The 24,087-nt window shown below is 40.3% G+C and overlaps 3 protein-coding genes across 9 annotated transcripts in view; 2 read left to right on the forward strand and 1 right to left on the reverse strand.

The window, feature by feature from the left end:
- tprb (translocated promoter region b, nuclear basket protein) overlaps positions 1-6,341 on the forward strand; it is a 35,235-nt gene extending 28,894 nt beyond the window's left edge. For 2 of the 5 annotated variants that reach the window (XM_077533212.1, XM_077533215.1), the window contains exons 42-51: positions 633-726; positions 1,042-1,151; positions 1,400-1,474; positions 1,556-1,647; positions 2,842-2,939; positions 3,013-3,111; positions 3,185-3,335; positions 4,530-4,657; positions 4,739-4,825; positions 6,165-6,341. In XM_077533212.1, coding sequence (XP_077389338.1) covers positions 633-726; positions 1,042-1,151; positions 1,400-1,474; positions 1,556-1,647; positions 2,842-2,939; positions 3,013-3,111; positions 3,185-3,335; positions 4,530-4,657; positions 4,739-4,825; positions 6,165-6,214 — 984 coding nt within the window. In that variant the 3' untranslated portion in view covers positions 6,215-6,341. The remainder of the gene's footprint in view (positions 1-632; positions 727-1,041; positions 1,152-1,399; positions 1,475-1,555; positions 1,648-2,841; positions 2,940-3,012; positions 3,112-3,184; positions 3,336-4,529; positions 4,658-4,738; positions 4,826-6,164) is intronic. The other 3 variants (XM_077533213.1, XM_077533214.1, XM_077533216.1) reach the window with 3 other exon arrangements.
- Positions 6,013-14,318, reverse strand: prg4b (proteoglycan 4b). Of its 3 annotated transcripts, XM_077533219.1 has the most exons (16): positions 14,209-14,318; positions 14,042-14,120; positions 13,738-13,860; positions 12,316-12,438; positions 11,971-12,054; positions 11,791-11,850; positions 10,923-10,982; positions 10,644-10,847; positions 9,820-10,452; positions 8,962-9,777; positions 8,524-8,610; positions 7,987-8,123; positions 7,703-7,859; positions 7,517-7,624; positions 6,843-6,971; positions 6,013-6,486 (listed from the first exon to the last, which is right to left on the reverse strand). In XM_077533219.1, exons 2-16 carry the CDS (start codon positions 14,106-14,108, stop codon positions 6,377-6,379), a joined length of 2,898 nt encoding a protein of 965 aa, XP_077389345.1. In that variant the 5' UTR covers positions 14,109-14,120; positions 14,209-14,318; the 3' UTR covers positions 6,013-6,376. The 3 variants fall into 3 exon arrangements, with proteins under 3 accessions (XP_077389345.1, XP_077389344.1, XP_077389346.1); XM_077533218.1 differs by having other exon boundaries at positions 8,962-10,452; positions 14,209-14,317; XM_077533220.1 differs by lacking the exon at positions 11,971-12,054 and having other exon boundaries at positions 8,962-10,452; positions 14,209-14,315.
- A 4,954-nt stretch (positions 14,319-19,272) lies between these two features.
- Positions 19,273-24,087, forward strand: part of fcho1 (FCH and mu domain containing endocytic adaptor 1) — a 39,296-nt gene continuing 34,481 nt past the window's right edge. The window contains exons 1-2 of the mRNA XM_077534932.1: positions 19,273-19,431; positions 22,383-22,467. Of these exons, the coding sequence (XP_077391058.1) occupies positions 22,425-22,467 (43 nt within the window). The 5' untranslated portion in view covers positions 19,273-19,431; positions 22,383-22,424. The remainder of the gene's footprint in view (positions 19,432-22,382; positions 22,468-24,087) is intronic.

Here is a 24,087-nt window from a genome sequence, read left to right on the forward strand (position 1 = left end):
AGTGGTCGTGTAGTTTGGCTGCTAAATGCAGAAGAAAGTAAAGAAAATACATTTACATTCTTGTGAACATTAAATTTCAAGAAAACAGTAAGATACAAAAAGAAATTGGCCTTAAATTCTATTTTCTTATGAAATTATGGGAAAAAGATATTAAAATCAATTCCTGATTTTATGAATCGATATGAGGCTCGGAAAGGAAAATCAAGTTTGATTTTGATTATTTGACTTTTTAAACCCAGCCCTAAAAAAACGGTAATAAAATAGAAGTTAGTGAAGGCCTTTAAACCTGTGAAGAAGCTTATTTCTTTTATGCTTTTAAATCAACTTTGAGATGTTTGAGGCTTATTTGAGAGTTCCCTAGCAGTAGTTTTATTTTTTAGTATTCTTGCCACTGTTAAGGGTCCCCACTCTACTGTTTCACAGCCTACGTCTTTGTCTAAAGTGAAAAATTTTGTTTAGCTTTCTGGTTGTGTTGAGGGTTTTAAAACCAATTTCTGTCAATTTGTCTATTTTACTTCCCTTTAAAGTTAGTTTTTGATATTGTTGGAACTTGTTTGAATTTGTGCTCATGGAGTTTTCTTCTTACAATAACTCCCCCCCCCCCCCCCCCAATCTCCCATTCGTCTTCTCAGGGAGCTGACGTAACCGACCCGGGGACAGAGACAGAGGAGAGTTTGGGGGCGTCCGACTCCACCCAGAGACCAGCAGATTCCCAGACGGCCAGCTGTAAGATCCAGGAAATCTTATTAATGCACACGTGTAGCTCCACCTTAGGCTCGCCCAATGTTCTCACAACCTGTCCGGTCATCTAATTAATTATCGGATGCTTCACCATGACTTTAAGCGTAGTAATGTTGTCTGTCTGAAGGAGATGGTGACTTAAAAACTGTCCTCTTTTCCCCAGTTGTCCTTTTCATAATGTTCCACCTTAAAAACCAAATCTCCAATATCTCAATGGGGATTCTTTACCAGACTACTGTAACATAATGCAATGAAAGACACTCCACGCCGCTAACATGATCACGCTTCCAAATGTTTCAGTTGAGGCCACGTCAATGGAGGCCTTCTCTACTGAGCAGCCCATCACAAGCTCTGGTATACGTATGCCCCAATCACCAAGGAGACCAACACATCCACTACCCTCCTCTCAGGTATGTAGAACATAGCACAAATTACTGACAAGGGCTACTTGTCATTGTTGCACCAGTGCTTTCTTTTAATATCATATTCCTTCATTACGTTTTTTACATCATAATACAAGATATACACCCTAGATCCATTTTTATTACATTTTTACTGCTGCTAGACATCGCATGATGTTTTTGAACCCCTAAGAAAACACATTCCATCATTCCATCATTAACCTGAAGTGTAAAAATATACCTTGGTGTTTCTTTAGATGTCCCAGCGCATCCCTGCTCGTCGCCAGTCGGTGGGCAGGGTCCCTCAGCTGTCTGGGGTTCCGAGCAGTGCTGTAAGTCACGTCTGCAATATTTGATTGATGTGCACACAGCACATAACAGAACACAATTTAACGACCCGGTCCTCTTTGCAGCAGCACCTCATTGATGAAGAGGACCGGATGGTACCCAGCGCTCCCACACTAGTGGTGCCGCACCGCTCTGATAGTTTTGACCAGGCTGTTCAGTAAGTCTTCATACCTTTTTATTAATTCTAGGAATTATATTTCTGTTAAAAACTGAGAAGTCTTTAATGTTGATTAATAATCACAGAATAGTCCAACAGTTGCTAAATGCTGTATGATAATGGTGGGGAAAGGGACCATCCAAGCCCTGGAACGATGAGCAAAAATACCAGGGTAATTGGCACCCAACCAAAAAGATTTGTGGTTACTGTGTTCCTTCATTTATCGCGGGTGTCATGTTCCAAACTACCCGCGATAATGGAAATCCGCGTTAATAAAAAAAAAAAAATACCATTAATGATATATTTTTGTTTTGTTATATATATTTTTAATCCTATTAATCATATATATATATATATATATATATATATATATATATATACACACACACACACATATATATACACATATATTGTTTTTTCATTTTGGTATGATTTTTAGATTATGAATGCTTTTTCATTCATCGTTTTTTTTTCCCCATTAAAAGTATGGTAGTTTTTGTTCTCATGCCATGCTATGTAGCTAGCTAGCTAGCTAGCTAGCTACATAGCATGACATGAGTCGGACATTTAAGACAAAAAATGAGCTCAGAATAAACATGACAAAATGACACAATTTAAATACAAAACGTACTTACCCATGGTAGAACTAGAAATAATGTCCAAAAAGCATATTGATGTGACAACAGGCAAGCGTGGCGATTGTTTACAAATAGGACTCTATATACATGGTTGTTATTAGGTGAACTCAACTCTCCATTGTAAACCCCACGTGATCTTGTGGTCTGTCGGGAGCAGATTTCCGGACACGCAACGCACGTGGTGTGAATTGCAGTCCTTGCAGAAGCCGTACGGAAAATGCACGGCGTCCTTTCCGCAGCCAGTGTGAATTGGGCTTAAGACATCAAGTCAATTTGGGACATATTCTTCCATGTGCTTAATTCAGAAAATGTGCACTGCTGCGAACTTTTTTGACTGCGCAGATTCTGAAATGGGTACCTAAAAGTTGGGGAAAAGTGCTGTAGGGCAGGGGTCACAAACCCATTTGGAACTGTGAGCTGATAAGACCCTGCTCCACCTGGAATTTTTCTTCTTTTGAGTTTAAAATGCAATCAACAATCTGTGGGTTCAATGCACTTTGGTCTCCTCATGCTTCTTCCCCAAATGCCCCCGTGGTAACTCAAGTGTTTCCTTCAGCAGTTCTCCCCAAGTGGCTGCGAGGACCTTCCGTTTTGGACAATCAGATGAAGTGCCACAGACCAGCTCCGATCTCGGCCAGCTTGCAGCGCAAGGAGGTACGCCCTCACCACCCAGTTGTGAACCCACTTTAATTAGCAAAACATTTCACGTGATTGTGACCCTCTTCAGGTCTCGGGATGTTTGACAGCCCTTTGTTCCTCACATCTCACGAAGAAGAATCTGGCGGACGCAGTGTTCCCACCACACCGTTACAAGTAGCGGCCCCAGGTAGTTCTCATTGGAATACTGATACACGCTCAAAGAATTGATGCAGATACACTGACCTTTCTCTGACTGGTAGCCTTCTCTGAGGTGGTTTTATCGGACGTGGCAGAGCAGGCCTCTCAGTCGGTTCCCATGGTCAGCACATCCACTCCCGGCCTTCTTGCGCTCGGCACAGCCAGTACAAGCGAGGAGAGAGATGACGTCTTCCTGGAGTCAGACCCTGATAAGTAAGACGGCGTCTGTGCTGATGATTGTTGGCTTTGATGTTATCCTATTAGACAAATGAGAGTATGGTTAAACAGTACATTTCAACTAGTGCTTAAATGCTTCATTGTTGAGTTTTCAAAGTTAAATTGAATGTTGCATCAAGTTCTCTGAAGTGCTTGAGAAAATAAATAAGTCCAGTTGCTCTTGGCTAAGTGACTGCCTAGTCAATGAATGATTTTCATATCAACTCGACTGCCAGATAAATGACGTTTTTTTTTTGTTTTTGTTTTTTTATTACTGTCAATTTTATAAGACAGCAGTGCTGTTTTTATGGTACACCTTTAAAAAAACAAAACCAAAAAAAAAAACTTTAGAATATTTACTAAGTAGCCTACAGTGTTTATAAGAAGTCCACACACCCCTGTTATAATGCTGGGCTTTTGTAGTGTAAAAGAAAATAAATGATAGAGATAAATAATTTACATCTTCTTTGCTACTAATTTGACCGATAACCCGTACAGCTGTGGGAAAAAAAATTACATGTTTTGAGTGAAAAAAAAAAAAAAAGGACAATAATGTAGTTGTATAAATATGCACACCCTGATCTTGATTGGCTTGAGGAATGTAAAAAAAAAAAAGTTTGGTACATTCCACAAGTGAACTAGTTAATTGGAAACCGGTGAGTGTCATGATTGGGTACAAAAGGAGCAGTGTAAGGCTGTGCTGTGGTCTGACGAGTCCACATATTTATTTATTTTTTGGGGGGGGGATCACGGGCCAAAGAGGAAAAGGACCATCTGAAAAGATGACTGGAACAGCTGAACTCTATTTGTGGTTAATCAGAAACGCTTCACCTGTTGGCAGCTCTGTGCTTACCAGCATTTAACAAGAATTTGAATGTGATTGGTTATTTCTGAACAGTGAACACAGTCACATAATCAGTTATGAGACTGTGCCCACTTGAGCAACCACATTATCTGAGTTTCTTATTTTTACTTGACCGATGCCCGATGACCCTGTACAGACTATTATGTGCAAAATGATTGATGGTGCGTTTTTTTTTTGTTGTTGTTGTTTTTTGTTTTTTGTTTTTACACTTCCGGCAAGTCTCTCTAGGAACCTGCTAATTTGGGACTAGAAAACCCTTGATCATATTAAAATGTCTTCAACTAAAATGAAAGATGTTAAAGATGAAGATGTATTTCACATGTTAGTTCCAGGCCCAGTGCTGAGAGTTCGGTGGATGCTGTGATGTCTCAAGATGATTTGGTGGAGCCCAGTCAGCCTTCCGACACAGCCAGCCTGCCGTCTACCAGCCAGGAGCCATCATCCAGCTCTGCAGGTACACTTGGTCTCCTCACATCATCACCTGACATTCTTATGACATGGAGGTCCAACTGTCCTTTTGAATGATTCATGGCAGACACCAGCAGTGCTCCAACCAGGGCTGCACCCAGCAGACAGCTGCAACGTTGGCCAGGGACCCGCGCTGGGCGCGCAAAGAGAGGAGGTAGCATTATAGATCTTTCAATCCTGTTGGGACAAATATTAAAATCTCGATATTTTCTAAATAGATATAAAGCTGTAGATTACAAAATGTGGGTATGCAAATTACATCTATCTCAGAGGTGTCCAAACTACGGCCCGCCATCCATTTTTCAGTGGCCCGCGACATATGCTAAAAATGGCATTTGACTCAGTTCAAATAAAATGAACAAAACAAAAATGTTTGGAGATGGTCAAAGTAAGAAGGGAGGGTATCGAAAAACAGGTGCCATTCAAGGTTATTTTAGTTCACTAAAACTAATGAAAAAACTAAAATTCAAAAAACTATTTTGTTACTGAAATAAAATAAAAATGAAAATGCTTTTTAAAAAAAATGAAAACTAACTGAAACCACATTTTATGTTTACAAAACTAACTAAAACTATAATTATAGCAAACGTCCTTCGTTTTAGTCTTTGGTAATTAATTTAATGCATGAGCCTTTGGGTATGATTTTAAATGTGATATTTAGTAGATTTATTTTGATATAAACAGGAATAATGACGTTTGAAAGTATGTCACACAGAAGTGACGTCAAGTAGCAGGAGCCAATAGAAAAGCACCTTCAGATGACGTTGCTCCCGTGATGTTTTTTAAATATTTCTCACAATTAATGCACATAAAAAAAATAAAAACGGAAACTAACAAATTAAACTAAAACATTTTGAAGAACTAAACTAAAGAAAACTAACAGCACCACCCTGAAAACTAATAAAAACTCACTAAAATGAAAAATTCCAAAACTATACAAATATTACATTAATAATAATAATTATAATAATAATAATTAATAATACATACATATTATTAATAAAATTACAAATAAATTGGTTTATATACTGTAGTATTTTTCTAAATATACAAAAGCACGAATAAATTATTTGTACAATTTTTAGGACTAAACAATTTCTCTTCATAACATTATGTGGCCCTTGCGTCCCTCTGATTTTCTGTATGTGGCCCTCAAATTAAAAAGTTTGGACGGCCCTGATCTATGTAAATAAGCAAATTTATTTCAGACCTTTTCTTACTTGATTTCTACATCAATAATTTGTATTATTTATGCAATTTACATTTCTTAATGGAAAATCTGAGGGTTTTGTTAGCTATAATCATCAAAATGTAGAAAAATCATTAAGAAAAGAACCATGCTTCCAACTGGACAATATTTATTGCATATTAAATATACAGTTACAGAAAGTGTAATGATTCTAACAATATTTCTTTGCATGCTTTTTATAATTGTGTTTATTTGTAGACTTGAGATGCAGTTTATTCAGCCGCTGTATGTCATGTTTCAACAGGTCAAGCATTTCCTTCGCGAGGAATCCATGGAAGACGCATCGCTAGATGAAGCTCTCACACAGAAATCCTGACATTCTCCTTGAGTCAGTCTTCTTTTTTATCTCTTAATTTTGATTCCAGTTTATGCTGAAGTAATTGTGCTTTCTGAAAAATCAAATTAAAGGTTTTCAACCAGTCCCACGTGAAAGAATCTGAATGCTTTCTGTTGTCATCAGAGTGTTTTGGGGCAATTGATGAGGTTGTTGTTCTGAGCAGATGGGTTCTCTCTCGGAGAAGTGACAACGGGTCGGTCCCCGTCAATCCTAATATTGTAGGATTTAGCTGCAAGACACAAAAACATGAATTTGTTTTTGGTTCTGTCACTGGGAAATTCCTGTAACTTTTGGAATGTGCCATACAACTTAAAAAAAAAAAAAAAAAAAAAAAAAAAAAAAAAAAACCTAAAACATTGCTATTCACATTACTACAGCCTTATAAGCTTTACTTGCACTGTAATGGAACTTTGACTGCGGTCAGAACTGCAATAAACTTTTTTTTTTCTTTTTTTTTTTTTTAAACACCCACTGTGTCTGGCACACCCAAACACGTCCCCTTTCTACACTCCTCACAAATGAGTTTAAAATGTGTGTGTTTTTTTTTTGTGTTTTTTTTTTTGGTGATGCTCTACTCTTACTTACTTCTAGAGAAGACATAGTATTTGTAGCCCTCTGGTTCCCTGTAACTGGGGACAGAAACAGCAGATGTGATGGTGGTGGGGAATCCTCGCCAGGCCGTCCGGATGTTGATTGTCGGTCCCAAAAGTGAAACTGGAAACAAATCAGCTTTGTCAAAAACAACTCGTTAACATTTCAGTCCTCAGGTTTCTCGTAAATGGTGCTGAGGCCCTTTCCCATGTGTTAAATCTCACAGGATCATGTTGTCCCTCTAAGTTTCAGGCATGACTCATTTTCCAGAAAGCTATGTTGAAACTCAAAAGTGACCTGTGCAAGTTCACCGAGTATTATTGTTATGCTCGCACCCACTGTGACATTTACTACGCAATTTCAATCAAAACAGCCTGAAATCCACTCCTTGGCCAAAACATTAGGCACACCTTACTGATCTAATGCAAGAGAAATTCCTCAGATTTGATCAGATGTTAACTGAACATATCCTGAAAAAAAAAACCTCGTGTTAAATTATACATTAACAAAGTGTGATAAAATCATTTTAAAAAAAAAAAAAAAAAAAAAAAAAAAGCTACCACATGCCAGATTGTTGGGGTGACAAACCCTAACTGAAGTGCAATTTTGCCACTGTAGTTATATCAAAACATCTCAAACCCTCAGAATTGTGTAGTTTTTATTCCTACCCGTTTGTCGCGCCACTCGGTTACGGACTGTGTAAATAGCATAACTGGGTTTCTTGTTGCATGACGGAGTGGTGCCAAACTGGTATGAATATTTCTGCACCGTTCCACCTGGAAGAATAAACAGTTATCAAGAGTTCAGTATAATATAAAAAACAAATGTTTTAAGTAATAATTGACATGAATCACCTGTCTTGAAGAAATACACAGATTCTCTTCTCCGACGATACTGGGGCACAGACAGAGCAGCTGTGATGCGACCTTGAAGTCCATCAAAGCCCGTCTCAACAACCTTTGGATATCCTGGGTCCAGGTTATTATTCTCAAATCTCCAGTACTGGTTTCCCTGCAAACCACATGAAATTGGTTTCATTGAAATGTCTAATGCTTCCAAATGCGTGGGGGCTGTGTTTTTTATTTTTTATTTCTTTATTTTTTTATAAAAGATGATTGCGGGGAGTCACACAAATAACCTTAAAAATGTATGTTTTCCCTTGACAGTTACAACGGGTGAACACAGTATCAATGGGGGATGGAACGCCCCACGCTTGTGTGATGTCACGGGCTGGACCTGGCACCCTGTTTCTGTCCAACAACCAAAAGTAGTGCCCTGTAGATCAGAACATGAACACATATTAGACTGCATGTGAAAACTATGTTAAATATTCAAGAATGTGTTGTCTTAAAACTTATTCTCCTGATTAGAATGCTGTTTGTTATGCTAGGCGCTCCAATGATCTTGACAAGTGTCAAGGATATGAATCATTGAAAAATGTAATTCACAAATCTTCAGCTACTATTTAGCTAAATCAAGATGTTGTTTAATGTCTAATATTACATAAAAGGTTTGTCTTCATGAGCATGCAAGTGGTGATGCAATAATGTTAATGTCATGGCTTGAGATGCAAGAGTGTCCCATTGTCACAATAAATTATATTTTCAGAACCACGGTGACTTAACGTGTACTTTTTGTCATGTTTTTCTCATTAAAAATAATTTCTGGCACCCACCTCTGAAAATCGCTATTGTGCCGTTCCTCAGGGTGGTGATGGCATTGGCAGGACGCCCATTGCACAAGTTTGTGTCATTGCTGTCATCTGGAAATAAAGACATCTTTAATAAAAACATCACTGTGGGGAAAATGAAAATAAATATTACAACCACAACTTAATCTGAAGGTGGTGGGTTATTTATGTTTCACTTTTTTTTCCTTTAATAGTTTAACTGTTAATTCCACTCACTGTGGGGAAACCAAAAATACTTAGTTGTAACACTCAATTGTGTACTCCATGGGAAACAAAATATTGTGGCAAAGGTCATGGGTAGAGCCCCACCTCTGAAAATCCCTCAGGTAACATTTGAACTTCAACTAGAAAATCTGTAATTCATTACAATTCTTAGAGTTTCTTTTGTAGAATATTGTCCTGATATTCAAAGTAATTGTTTACCTGCTTGGTAGTCTCTGGAGCTATCCACAGTCAGCACTGCATCTACTGGCTTAATCCCAGGTTTGAGAACAGGTTTATCCACAGAGACTGTTGTAATCAGTGGACCAGAAGGGTTTGGCTTATCCTGAGGTTTTGGTGTGGATTCAGGTGAGGTAGGTTTCTGGGTTTCTGTGACTGGATCGGTGGATGGTTCTGCTGGTGTAACCTCATCTGAAGAATCACCTTGTGACGCATCTGTGAACAAAGGATTAACGGTCGTCGTGACGTCTAGGTCTGATCCCACCGGAGAAATACTAGCGGAGGAATTCTGCGGGTCTGGCGAAGAAGTAGGGTGGCCTGTTGTAACAACTGAAGTGGTTGGTGTGGCTGTCGTCGCCAACTCAGGGAGGATAGGTGCTTCAGAGCTTTCTGCATCTCTTGAGGACTCTTGTGTTGTGTTTTGGGGGGCTGAAGTTGTAGACGACTCTTGTGAGGGCACTGCAGGTGAAGAAGGCTCTTGTGTCGGTTCTGGTGGTGGTAGTGAAGATGTGGAAGACTCTTGTGAAGGTTCTGGTGATGGTACTGAAGATGTGGAAGACTCTTGTGAAGGTTCTGGTGATGGTACTGAAGATGTGGAAGACTGTTGTGAAGGTTCCGATGATGTGGAAGACTCTTGTGAGGGTTCTGGCGATGATACTGAAGATGTGGAAGACTCTTGTGAGGGTTCTGGTGATGGTACTGAAGATGTGGAAGACTCTTGTGAAGGTTCCGGTGATGTGGAAGACTCTTGTGATGGTTCCGGTGATGGTACTGAAGATGTGGAAGACTCTTGTGAGGGTTCCGGTGATGGTACTGAAGATGTGGAAGATTCTTGTGAAGGTTCCGGTGGTGGTACTGAAGATGTGGAAGACTCTTGTGAAGGTTCTGGTGATGGTACTGAAGATGTGGAAGACTCTTGTGAAGGTTCTGGTGATGGTACTGAAGATGTAGAAGACTCTTGTGAAGGTTCCGGTGATGTGGAAGACTCTTGTGAAGGTTCCGGTGATGGTACTGAAGATGTGGAAGATTCTTGTGAGGGTTCTGGTGATGGTACCGAAGATGTGGAAGACTCTTGTGAAGGTTCCGGTGATGGTACTGAAGATGTGGAAGACTCTTGTGAGGGTTCTGGTGGTGGTACTGAAGATGTAGAAGACTCTTGTGAAGGTTCTGGCGATGCTACTGAAGATGTGGAAGACTCTTGTGAGGGATCTTGTGGGGCTAAGGTTGTGGACAGCTCCTTTGTGGGTTCTGAAGTTGCAGCTACGTTAGGAACTGCAGTGGAAAATGAAGGTGTGCCATCTGTTTTTTCAGAAGCAGTTTCAGTCTGAGAATCAGTCTGTGCCTGGGATGCTGTCTCCTGCATTGTAGTGGTAGCAGTGGGTGAAGGTTCTGGTTGGGGTTCTGAAGTCGGACTGGGTTGGTTGGAAACTTGTTCAGCTGCCGTGGTAACTTGTGGGGATGTTGTTCCCGAGTCTGGTAAAACAGTCGGAACAGCGGATTAATGTGAATGACCTGTCTATTGTGAGAGTATTTACATTGGTACCCCCTGACATGTAACTTTCAATGGTTTACTTGTGTCCAGTATCCAAATCCATCTTGTCTACCTCTTTAAAGATCAAAATAAACCTCAAGTTACAACCCGTCCTACCGGAATCTTTACACACCTGTTCTCTCAGTGGAGGCTATTCCATCAGCCATGTCAATGGTGGTTGACTTGACCTCATCTTCTGGTGTTGTCGCCAATGGAACTGTCTCTGTGCTTGCCTGTGGAGTGTCTGTGATCAAAGTGTCCTGAGTGGAGACCGCATCCAGTGGCTCAGCTTCAGATGACCCATACCCACTAGCGCTCTCTGGCGTCTGACTTTCCTCTGGAAAACACAGCTACAATGTCAATGTCATGAGAGATTACAAGTGAAAGATGTCATTTGTTTCTCATAACTCACCATCGTTGGCATCATCTTGTGGAAACGATGTTGGACTCACCAGCGGAACTTCATTATTATCTGTCATGGGAAAATATGAAACAAACGATACAGATGTCTGCACGCCTACACATGAATGATTACTTTCAAAAGACAGTCATACTAAGGAACACTCCCAAGCTATTATATCTATGGGAGAAAAACATGGAAGAACATATGGACTTGATTCACTCTTCTGAGAATTCTTTTACAGGACTTTGAAGTACGTCTGTGGGAAATTCGGGCGATTCCTCCATAGTGTTTGTGGTCGGCCCCATACCTGATTGGTAAATACCCAGTTATCAGATTGTTAGGTGTGTGATAATTACTTTTGGCCATGAAGCCTAAGTCTTACCATCCTCTTTTGGTTTTCCTCTCTTGGGCGTGAAGCTGTGCCCATTAGCCTCCCACACTATGTCAGAACTGCTCTCTTGTGTTACTGTTGGCCACTCAAGCTTGTGCTTCTTGGCTTTCTGCATGGTGACCAAACCACAGCAATAGAACTACAATTGGTCACAAACATTGTTTTGATAATTAAGTCTAGCTCATATTAAAAACAGATGAGCTTGAGCTATTTTGGAGGGCCGTGGATCCATCCATTGTCTATGGATCTTTTCTTCATTCGGGTCATAGGTCAACTAGAAATTTTCCATCTATCCTAGTTGACTTTTGACTTTATCCTAGTTGAGAGAGACTGTACAGCAGTCAAAGAAGCATGAATGTTTTCATAGATATGTGTGTGAGGAAAACGGATACTCTATGAAAACCCAAACAAAAGGAAAACATACAACGTTCACATATTGAAGACATTAAAACCCCAAATCTCCGAACTGTGAGGTAGAATAATTACCTTCATTGTTTCCCCCACTGAGTGCTTCAGATGGCTTTTCAGCTTCATTTCCAGTTTCCTCTGTAGGAATATTGATGGATAAATATTAGCGGGATCACCATATGCAATACTATAAAATATTACAGAACACATATGGTATATATTTTGTTAAAATCAAGCCTTTTGTCAAGGTAAATATACCTTTGGGGTTTTTATCATCTACATTATCATCACATGAACTACTCGTCCCTGGTGCTGATGCATTGGATGCTCCATTGTTTTCCTCTGTGGCAATTGTTAAGACAGAAAATAGCATCAACCCAATGTGTTGGTATAGATTCCTGCATGCTGCATGCGTGTTGTTGTCATGCAGGGCTACTTTGTACTACACTACAATTTCTACCATTTCTGCCTCTCCTACTTTGTGTTGTCCGTGCAAGTTAATTTATATCAAAGTCATTTATATGACTAGCACTGTATTTTCTGCTGCATGTTTGTATCAGAAGCACTACCCTGATCATGCTGAATATGCCGGACAAAGCTTACCTTCTGCATCACAGTGGATCTTGTAATCTGGACAACACTGCTTGAATTTAACACAATCAGAGTCACAGCTACACAGTCGGCCTCTCTTAAATGATTCCCCACATCGACCTCGACAGGAGTTCTCTGCAGCAGATAAATGCAATGTGACACAACTGCAAAGTGAGCTACAGGAAATGACTAATACATAAAAAGCAAGATTTTTTTTCTTGAGAAACATAAGGGAAATATTGGACACTTTTGCGTCAGAGATGGCAAATTGTCTTTAAGCTGTATTCCGCTTTTCCACCTGTTAATGTCCTTAAAGCACTTCAAGACTGATGGTGCTGTATCAGGAGCAACTGGGGGTTAAGTATCTTGCTCAAGGACACTTCCACATGGTCACAATGGTGGGGGATCGAACCCACAAGCTCTGAGTTGGGAGAGTACCACTCTACCACTGAGCCATGCCACCCCCAAAAGATGGGCAACTGGTGGACCATGGGCCTCTCGTTGTTGGTTTAATTTCACCCCCCAAAATATTTTTTATTAATTTTATTTCTGAAAACTGAACAAAAAAAAAAATCATCAAAAAACACTGATGAACATTCAATGTATATTTTCCCTAAAGCATGGAGGGAAATGGATGAAATAAATCCCAGAAGAAAAAAACAGGAAAAATTCAAAAGTGAAAAAATATTGGTTAAAAAAAATCTATCAATCTGCAAATCCATGCGTGCTAAACTGTGAATATGCGGGTAGTGAGTCTACTTTTTAGTTGCAATATTGCCATTCACCGCTAGATGGCAGACACCAGGTCTTATACTGCCCTATAGCCTACTACAAAGTCAGTAGCCAGCCTAATAATTTTTTTGTGGATTTGGAATGACATGCAGAACAAACATTACCTCAATAATATTAAAGTTTTGAGTGAGTTGATTTTTTTTGTGAAAAAAAAAATACACAAAATGAGTTATTGCCCTGCTTGAATATTTATTTTATGCAAGGGCCCTGCACTGGGGGGAAAATACATAAGGTGATCAATTTGTTGGTTCTTTAAACCCTTTGTTGTTGGATTAGGAGTCTTTTATACATTTGGAAATTTTGAATGAAGAGCCGGTTTTTCACACATATGCTCTTATTTTGTCCTACTCCATAACTAAAATATCATTTAGGAAGTGTCCAGTCGTAATAATGAAAAAATGTGGTCCATCCCAATAAAACACAGTTTAGAGTGTTGAAATTTTTTTTTTTTTTCTGGTTGTACTTTGCAAGTGCCAGTGAGAGTAAATCTGAATATGTATTTAAAGCTTATAAATGAATTATTGCTTCTTCTGTTCAACACTGAGGGTTTGATTAAATATCCACTTACTTTACCTCTCAGTGAAACTATTAATGTGAGTCCAACATTACTCAAGTAAAACGTGAAACACAGTATTCACTCACTTGTGGTGCATTCAGATTCAAAGTCGAGGCAGCATTCGCCATACCCCATGCAGTTATAATCACATTGGCACAGGTAACCTCGGTAGTACCCGGTACCACATCTTCCCCTGCAACTGTCTGTTTCTGATAAGAGAGCATTGAATTATGGGAAAACAGAGAGAAAAAATGACACACAGAGGACCTGTGGTAAATAATTGCCACAATAGTAAACACAAATGAGTACAATAAACACGCGTCATTCATTATTTGTTTACTCACAGTTATGCAGCTAAAAGTCACCATCTAACTAAAGCATTATACTCACTTTGGCTGAGAATTGGAGTCAAGGCACAAGCCAGCAGAAGAAGTGAACACAGAGGAGTTGGAGACATTCTCTTGTATACCTGAAAGTAAGCACATCAATTAATGAAAGGTTTTTTTCTTTATATTTTTGTAGCAGACATGATTGGAACTCCTGCACACAAAACCTACCAAGCATAAGGCGCTATGTAAATCCTGCTTAACTTTGGACTTGTGCTGCTTTTAAAGGCTGAGAGAGGCCGGCTAACTTCGCCATAATTGGCAGATCCGGTCTGTAGTCGAAATGACCTCACAAGCCACAGGGAGGGTCTTCTCGTTCAGACGGAGCGTTTCCTCACAAACACCTGGAAGTACGCCGACACACATCTGTGCCAGGCAGACTTCTGAAAACACCAACTTTGTAATGTGCCACACATAGAGTGAATCCGAAAAATTCACAGCACTTCACTTTTCCCACATTTTATGTTACAGCCTCAGTTCAAAATGGAATGCATTCATTTTCAAATCAAATTCGACACACAAGTTTCTCCCCTTTATTTACGAAACATTAAATAAAATAAGACAGCACATGTATGAAAGTATTCACAGCCTTTGCCACTGAAAATTGAGCTTGAGAACCCAATTGTTACTCTGTCAGAGCTCTAGATGTCCTCTGTGGAGAGAGGAGAACCTTACCATCTCTAAAACACTCAACCAGACCTGTTTGGTATTGGTAAGTGATCAGACAAAGCCACTCCAAGTTAAATGGCACAAGACAGCCTCCCTGGAGTTTGCCAAAAGACACCTGAAGGACTGTCAGATGCATGAGAAACAAAATTCTCTCGTCTGATGAGACAAAGATTGAATTCTCTGGCGTGAATGCCAGGCATCATGTTTGGAGGAAAACCAGGCAGGCACCACTCATCACCCGACCAATAGGCCGACCATTGCTACAGTGAAGCTACCTATCCAATGTGATGGAACTTGTTTGTTTGGCTTTATTTATTTTTCCTTTCGGACACATTATTACAACAGGTTACATCGATCACATCATTCTCAGAATATCCGAAAGAAGGGGTGGCTTATTAGTAACCCATCATCATCGATTCCTACTAATGGCATCAGTCATATACATTGATTATGATAGTCATTGATTCATATCATTATCCATCAATCAAAGATTTATGTCTTCATGAGTGCAGATGCGTCCTTCCTCGACAGATGTGTCCTTGACGTGAGAGGTGCTTCATCATAAATGTTCAGCTATTCAAGTGACCTTTTTCTTAATCGTTTTTTTTTTCCCCCTCCTGACATGCTTTTAACTTAAGTTAAATAAAATCCAGTTAATTCAAGTCCTATTATTAAGTTCTTCAATGAAATTATTATAAATTATTATTTATAAATTATATTATATATTATATAAATTATTATTCAAATTATGAAAATACCGTACATGAAACTGCACAGGCCTATTTACTGGAATACATGAACTGGCTCAACTTTTCTGATTCATTGCCCCTTTTTTAAATTATTATAATATTAAAATAATGCCTTGAGACTCAATAGTGTGTGGAGGTCAAACCACCACCATGGTCGCAGGATAGATGTTAACCAAGTTCCCCTGGCTTCCTCTCACATTTAATAATAAAGACTCTACAAATTGTCCCACAGGTGTGCATGTGAGTGTGAACTTGTTTGTTGTAATTGTCATTGATATTGTGACAGTAAGTTAAGAATACATTGGACATAATTACCTCACGATATAGGCCAACGACACAAAAATACAAAAGTCGATTCCAATCCATTCTAAAGTCTTCATTAATTCCACTCATGAGATCCTCTCATGGAGGGTGGAAAAGTTTAACAGTGGGTGCAGTGCGCTCTCTTGTGGTCACACGCTAGATAATTACTTTTCATTCGGCTCAGCTTTTACATAATTACACATAGCCTGTTTACCCCACCGAGAATCTTTACGTGTAACTTTTGTCGTTGACACCACACTAAGACACATATTTGTTTAATTTTAATAATGTCAGGTTCATCAATATACTGACACTTTTATAATAATTTCACACAGACACAAAAAGGAGAGAAAGACACCTTAATACCTTCTAACACGCTAGCGAGGAGAGCAGAGGAGAACTGTGCCATACAATTCAAACCTATGCTTCTAAAACAGTCCCTCTGAATGAATGATTATGAAACTTAGCAAATGTATGATAAAAACAATATAGTTAAATCAATCAAATCATCTTCTGCAAATGATCACACTTGTTAGTTAATTAGTCTTAATTCAACTATCAAATATAATCAAAGGCGCCACAACATAAGGCGCAGTCGACTAGGCCCATATCAATAGCACACAGCATTAGGCCCTACTAGCTTGTTTGTTAATATTTATGGGCTTGTTGTCGTGTTTAATTCGTTTGATTCTGAATGTTTTTTCCTTGAGTTATACATGTCCTATTTTGACGGTGGTCAATGAACGCACCTAATACAAAATCGAAGCCAATGTTTTGTTAGTTTTTTGTTGTTAGTGACTAGTGCAGTCAACCAACAATTTGCTTGTATTGTTTCCCTCACGTTTATTGTTGTATGTAAATGATTGTGTGTAAATGCCCAAAGAAGGTAATTACTTATGTCGACAGTTGTATTTGTTTGCTCACTGGTGATCATTTCACGTTAGTCTGTGCTTGTCACACGTTGTTTGCCAATGTATATTTTATTTACTTGTTTTATGAAATATACATTTTATTTAGTTTACATGCTGAAGTTTTTTTGTCCTGAACGAGAGAGAGAGAGAGAGAGAGAGAGAGAGAGAGAGAGAGAGAGAGAGAGAGAGAGAGAGAGAGAGAGAGGTGCTGCACCTCGCACAAGGCTCGCTCGGTTTTATTTAGCAGGGAAGACGCCAGTAAACGTCACAAACTTTAATCTATTGCCTTTACCCAGTCTCCTGAAATAATAAGAATATCTTAGTGTTACACTTGCTTGGTATTCTAGCAGCACCTTCATTTAATGATTTTATTGTTTGTGACCCCCCTCCCCCCTGCTATGTGAGCGTGCAAAGAGCGTGCTGCACCTTCGTCAACCTCCCTGTTTGTTGTATATCAAGGCTAGCGGGCGCGGACGTTTTGTCGTTTTTATGACGTCATCGGGATAGACAGAGGCTAAGGGCGTTATTTATTCCGTTTACGTTAGAAGAAGACTGGACTGTGTGAATTTTTATGGCTCTCCGTGCAAGGTTACACCACATAAAAGAGCCCCATATTCGAAAGTAGCTTCATCTGTTGCTGAACTGCATGTAGCATCTTTGGAGCAGAATATACTGTAACAGTTGTCTGTAGGACATATGGAGCTCAATATGGCTGATGCGCCCATGGCGGATGAGGCAACTGAAAAACATCAGGAGTGAACCAGTACCATTTATGCACCCTGGGAAGAGGAGGATACCACCGGTATACCTCAAGAAGAGATGATTGAGGGAGAAACCGCTGATATATCGCAGGAGGAGGAAGAGAAAGAGATGGAGGAACCAACTGCTGCACCTCAAGCGTCGGATGAGGAGAAAGCCTCAACCTCAGCAGCACTTTCTGTACATGAAGCCACTGATGGACCTCGGGAGGAGGAAACCCTTGTATCAGCTTGGGATAAGATGAAAGTAACTGGAGTGACTCAAAAGAGCAATATTGCATTGCTCGCAACTCAGAACTTTACTTCCAAAGACGACTATTTTCAACAACAGATTGAACAACGGAAAAGAGATTTAGATTTTAAGCTTCAACAACGCAGGGTCGCCATTCCGCGCCATATGATTATGGAGGCGGTTGCAGCCACTCAGGCACAAAAGGAATTGGAGAGACAGAAAGGTCTGCCTCAAGTGGAGGAGTCCAGCTTGTTTTACTCTCTCAGACCCGCCACCAACAACATGGCGGATGTCCAAACCAGTGCTGGCCAACCCGATGAACACAGCAAAGAAACAAATAATGAAAGGGATAAAGATGTTGAGCACCACAAAGCAACAGGGGAGGAAAAAGACAGACTTGTTGAATGCCACAGAGGAACGGCAAGAAAAGACTGGGAGGTTGAATGCAACCGAGGAGCTGGGGATAACATGGACAATGAAGTGCAAGAGCTATTGTTACAGACAAATCACACAAGTGTCACACACAGGAGGCACAAGGTCGAAGACAAAGAAATGATGACCCAAAAACAGTCGATAGGGGAATGGTTAAAGAATTGCTTCAAGAAATATACAAAAAAATGAATCCTCATCTGAGTGAAAACTGTATTCCTATCTTGGAGCTAATGTGATTCTATTCAGGTAGTTAATTTCCCCTGGGATGAGTGAGATTACAATTAATTTACAGTATAATTCATTCACAGTCTCCACTGCATTTGAATATACTGTGTAAAGTTCAACAAGTACTGTAGATGCAAAATGTGGCATTCTAATAAATTAATTTTCAAATCCACCCATCTATTTTCTATAGCATTTGAGCATCATAAAAGCGTCACGGGTGAGTTGGAGCCTTGGGCAAGGGTCGGCTGGTGTACTGGTTGCCAGTCAATCAGAAAGTAGCTACATACAAGTCCATGTGCTAGTAGTATGCTGTTAGTCCTCACTAGTAGACAATCTGCACACTTTTAGAACAATGCTGTATTCGTCAACACTGTGAAATAACACCTACTCTGGACACCACTTAATTCCGAAAACATAAAAATTACACCATGGGAGTTAACATGAACTCCCACGTATTTGACGACAGTTTTAACTTTGTGACATGTGGCGTGCTACGATATTTTCTAAAACTTAAAATAGGGCCACAATGAGGAGAATTTTAGTGATGTTGATGTACTTGGTGTCATCATCCAGGTGGGGGTGCCGTTGCTTGCAAATTTGGTTTGTGTTGGCCTTCAGTACAGAAAGTGACAGGAGTTAAATTAAAAAAAAAAGGGGGAAAAAGAGGGCCAAATAGCATCCAATCAATGCGAGTACAGTGTGTGAAGTGAAATTTAGCTCACGTAGTACATTGGCAATATTTTTAAGTTACTGCAAAAAGCCGCTATCAAATTACTATTAACACTTGTTTCTTCGCTGCGACAAGTTTTGGGAGGGTGGAAGGAGAGGGAGTGGTGTCATATGAATTAATCAACCAATAAAATGCTGCTATTCACTCTTAAACACGCCTCTATACGGTTGCTATGCCTACTTGACAGTTTTCTCTGAGTGATGGGCTAGGTAGCCAATCGTCGTCGTGCAGGGGGTGAGCGGGAGTGCACCCTGGGAAGGGTCGCTCATTTCTACTACAACAAGCACGGTGGCGGCAGGGTTACCTACGAGACTGTCGGATGGAGGCTGCTGACACACTGGGGCAGGACTATGCTCTATAAACGTCTCCGGAGAAGTCTACACAGGTCATGAATTAGCCTTTATTCCAATTTTCTGTCTGTTCAAACACCGTTAATGATATTTTATTTATGAAGGCGTCGTGCGGTTTGGTCATGTATGGCTGTGACAACACTCTAGTTGACGCCGTTGTTTGACACAAGCTAACCCAGGAAAGGTGCACTGCACTGTACTGCAGTTCACCTGACAAACTCGAGTATTAGTTTACAAAATGTATGGAACCACAGTTTAAAGTTTTGTTATTTAACGTAATAGAAAAACATGTATTTTTGTGTTGAGGTGTAGAGATATTTGAATTGTCGGGGTGTTGTAGCAATTAGATAAACTTAATGCTATTTTCTACTTTAAGTCAGCATGAGTATGAATTGCGTCGTTTTAATAGCTCCCTCCCCCCACCTCCAAACTTTTATAGCTGACCAGATGTGATCTCATGATGTAAATTCCTAAATTTACACAGTTGATTAATACTTTTCACGCTAGTGGCAGTGTTACTAAAACTACTATATTTATTTTCTCCTCTATGATGTTTTATTGATTTAAGTCTACTTCAACAAGTGTCATCCATGGCTTTGGACAAATAGTTTCACTTTCAATGATTTTTTTTTTTGTCACTCTTCTTGAACAAATTGATACTAACTTGCAAATGCTACTCAAAAGGTTAAAAATTCAATATTGGGTTTCTGGGCTGCCTGCATGCGCAGCCAGGCCCTAAAATGTTTGTTGGTCTTGGATATCCATAGTCATAGTTTGATAGATTTTTTTCAATCATTTTATATCATTTTTTGGAAAAGTAATACTCAACTCGTATATTGTTTCAGAAAAGCCCGCGTCTTAATCTATTAATCCCAATCAGTTCAGAAACCGTGCACAATGCAAAGTCTGGTGGGCAACCGGGCTAATAAAACACTGCGGGGAAACCTGTACTGCTTAGATGGGCTTTATTGACTGTTTGATTAACCGGTTAATTTAATGCTCATTAGCTGGCTAAGCATACCCATACATGTCTGATCAGCAATTTACAGGTAGTTTGGGTGAGATTATTGCTGGCAAATGAGACCAGTTATTAAATCCAAGGATTCACTTGATTTTTGCCTCCCTATGCTGTGAATGTTTACATGTCATTTTTAATACAAATATGAAAGCATGTAGTTAAGGTGATGTTAGTTTGATTTTTAGGATTTACATTAAGATCAGCACCTCCATCTCCGAGACCTTGGTCCTCAGTTGGAAAAGGGTGGAGTGCCCTATCCGGGTCGGGGATGAGATCCTGCCCCAAGTGGAGGAGTTCAAGTATCTTGGGGTCTTGTTCACAAGTGAGGGCCGAATGGAGCAGGAGATCGAGAGGCAGATTGGTGCAGCATCTGCAGTGATGCGGACTCTGTATCTGTTGTGGTCAAGAAGAAGCTGAGTCAAAAAGGCGAAGCTCTCAATTTACTGGTCGATGTACGTTCCGACCCTCACCTATTGTCACCAGCTGTGGGTTGTGACCGAAAGAACAAGATCCCGGTTACAAGCGGTTGAAATGAGTTTCCTCCGCAGGGTGTCCGGGCTCTCCCTTAGAGATAGGGACTCAGAGTCGTGCCGGGCCGCTGCTTCTCCGCGTTGAGAGGAGACAGTTGAGGTGGCTCTGGCATCTGGTTCGGATGCTTCTTGGACGCCTCCCTGGAGAGGTGTTCCAGGCATGTCCCACCAGCGGGAGGCCCCGGGGATGACCCAGGTCACACTGGAGAGGCTATGTCTCTCGGCTAGCTTGGAAAGGCCTTGGGATCCCGCCGGAGGAGCTGGTTGAAGTGGCTGGGGAGAAGGAAGTCTGGGCTTCCCTGCGCAAACTGTTACCCCCGCGACCCAACCAGGATAAGCGGTAGGGGGTAGATGGATGGATGGATGGATGGATGGTTGACATTAAGACGACAGCATTTCATGACCGATATATGCAGAAGTTTAATCAATTCCAAAGGGATTCACAATGATACTTTCTTTTTCTTTTTTGCAACTATTCCAACCTTTTCACGATCAGAATCACAGTAGATCGCTTGACGTATCTGGTGCAGCTGTCGAGCTGAACTGTTGAAAATAGTAGCTGTGACACCAAGCTACTAACTAATAACACAGCCAGTGGCAAGAACGTGTCAAATAGAAAAATGAGGAAAAATGATGACTGAGGAGTACTGTGATGCGGGGAGAAAACGAGGACATGTCAAATACAAATTTCCTCCACAATGTACTGCATGCAGCCATTTGTGTCCCCACAGCATCAGCAGCACTTGGAGAAAAATGAAAGGAGGAGGTGAATACTTAGATCTCCCTGTTTTACATTTAGATTATTTGAATGGACTTGTTGACACCTGATGAATTGATCTAAATAGATAACCTCACAAGACAGATGGATAATTGTGATTCACTCAAGGGAGTTCTTCACATTATCAATCTGGGACTTAACTTGGCAGATCCGTTCGGGAAAGGAGGGACTTGCTGTAAAACAATTTGAGCTGATTGGACAATGCGGCGGGTGGCACGGTAGTCGAGTGGTTAGCACGTCCGCTTCCCAGTTCTGAGGTCTCCGGTTCGAGTCCAGGCTCGGACCTTCCTGGGTGGAGTTTGCATGTTCTCCCCGTGCCCGCGTGGGTCTTCTCCGGGTACTCCGGTCTCCTCCCACATTCCAAAGACATGCATGGCAGGTTAATTGGGCGCTCCGAATTGTCCCTAGGTGTGCGTGTGAGTGCGGATGGTTGTTCGTCTCTGTGTGCCCTGCGATTGGCTGGCAACCAGTCCAGGGTGTCCCCCGCCTACTGCCCAGAGCCAGCTGAGATAGGCGCCAGCAGCCCCCGCGACCCTTGTGAGGAATAAGCGGTCAAGAAAATGGATGGATGGATGGATGGATGGACAATGCGGCATCTTTGCGCATTTGTTTTGACCAATCAAGGCAACTGATGAAAATGTCGTCTTCGTCTCGTCTTAGGGAGGGGGAAGGTGAAAGCACGAACATCTCCACCAGATAAAAATGCAAGAAGCGCCTCTCGCTGTTCAAATTCAACAAGGAAATGGTGAGTAATTCTGCGAGAATAGAATTAATTGCAGCATCCATTCGTCTGTTAGGTTTGTTTGTTTCCCCCACCATCAGCGCTTATTGGTTTGGTCCCGCCCTAAACAACGCCCGATTGGTCCGACCTAAAGAAAATGTCGGCTGCAAACGTATCACCGGGAGCGGTACAAGATGTATTATCCGGAGTTTGTGGACTCACAAATATTCAGCTTGCTGGCAAGGTTACTAAATAGACGGAAAGCAATAATGATTGTGCACATGCTTATTGTTACAGCTATGCATAGAAGATTGACCTTAGTCGATGAATTTAGGACTGTTTTCTTTAATGTAGTTTATTTCCAATTGCCGTTGTGCGGCAGCCCTCAAATGTGTAGACATGCAGGTTGGTGTACACGGTCCTGTTAAGAAATACTGTTTCAGCCCCTCATGAAAGACGACCATGAACTGTGCTTGAGGCTGTGAATGTGTCCAGCCAAGGTGCCTCTCCTCCACAGATGGAAGGATCCTGGGGCAATCTGGTCCTGGCTCTGGTTTCTGGGTTAGTAGTTCATTTGTTGCCTCATTGAGTACTAGGGGTGTGAATTGCCTAGTACCTGACGATTCGATTCGTATCACGATTCACAGGTCACGATTCGATTCGATACCGATTAATCCCGATACGAATTTATAAGTCGATTGTTGCGATTTTTTTCATTCAAATTTAGAAAATACTAATCAGTAAGCTTGTAGAGTGTAAGATTTATATGAAAATGTATTATTTATTTATCTGAAATTTCAGTCTTATAGAGGTTGTAATCTGTTTCATGTTTGAACAGCATTAAAATAAAATATTAAGGCTTAATGTTCCGTTCATATAACATTCTTCCATGCTCAAGGTGTGAATCCTTAAAAAAAAAAATCGAAAAATCGATTCTGCCGATTATTGAATCGATTCGAGAATCGCGCGATGTAGTATCGCGATATAGCGCCGAATCGATTTTTTTTTTACACCCCTATTGAGTACAACAATCAACTTTTTTTTTTATTTTATTTTTTTATTTTTTGGCTGCCTGACTAAACAGAAAGAGACCATATTTGGCGTGCATGCACGTGCTGGGCGATACGGCCCAAAATTCATATCACGGTATCAATTGTGTCCCTTCACAGTAGGGTATATATTATAATATAAAATAAAGGGTAACATATTTTTAATTATTAATAATTTAATAAGTTAAATTAATAATTTTTAATTGGTTAGTAAAGTAGTCTTAGATTAGAGCAACTAAATTATTCAAATAAATAGCAATCACAAACACATGAATTAGATTAACATTAATGTGCTAATCTCAAATCAGAATCAAATGTTAGCACTCTCGTACAAAATAGTAAAAACAAAATATAATACAGCCAATATTTGAAATGAAAACACTGTGTACAAGTGGCTTTCAAAGTTTCAATGTAGATTTCTATAATTCATTCAAACAGCTTTGTCCATGCATTAATTCGCCTCCGTTCAATGAGTGTCTACTACTTCTTGAATCGCTCTCCTTTGATTTCCTGTCATCTCCATATGTCACTAGTGCTAATGTAATCATCCATCCAGCCATTTTCTTAATCGCTTATTTCTTATACAGTTCTAAAA

Source organism: Festucalex cinctus, chromosome 10 (genome assembly GCF_051991245.1).
Source record: "Festucalex cinctus isolate MCC-2025b chromosome 10, RoL_Fcin_1.0, whole genome shotgun sequence".
Classification (NCBI taxonomy): Eukaryota; Metazoa; Chordata; class Actinopteri; order Syngnathiformes; family Syngnathidae; genus Festucalex; species Festucalex cinctus.

What these genes read in the sequence shown, in the direction of transcription:
- prg4b (XM_077533218.1), bottom strand. Translation starts at nt 14,108, where the DNA reads ATGTCTCCAACTCCTCTGTGTTCACTTCTTCTGCTGGCTTGTGCCTTG. An exon ending in CTCCAGAGACTACCAAGCAG is followed by an intron (nt 8,611 to 8,961) that starts GTAAACAATTAC and finishes CTTTATTTCCAG; the next exon opens with ATGACAGCAATGACACAAAC. An exon ending in GGAAAACATACATTTTTAAG is followed by an intron (nt 7,860 to 7,986) that starts GTTATTTGTGTG and finishes TGTGGTTTGCAG; the next exon opens with GGAAACCAGTACTGGAGATT.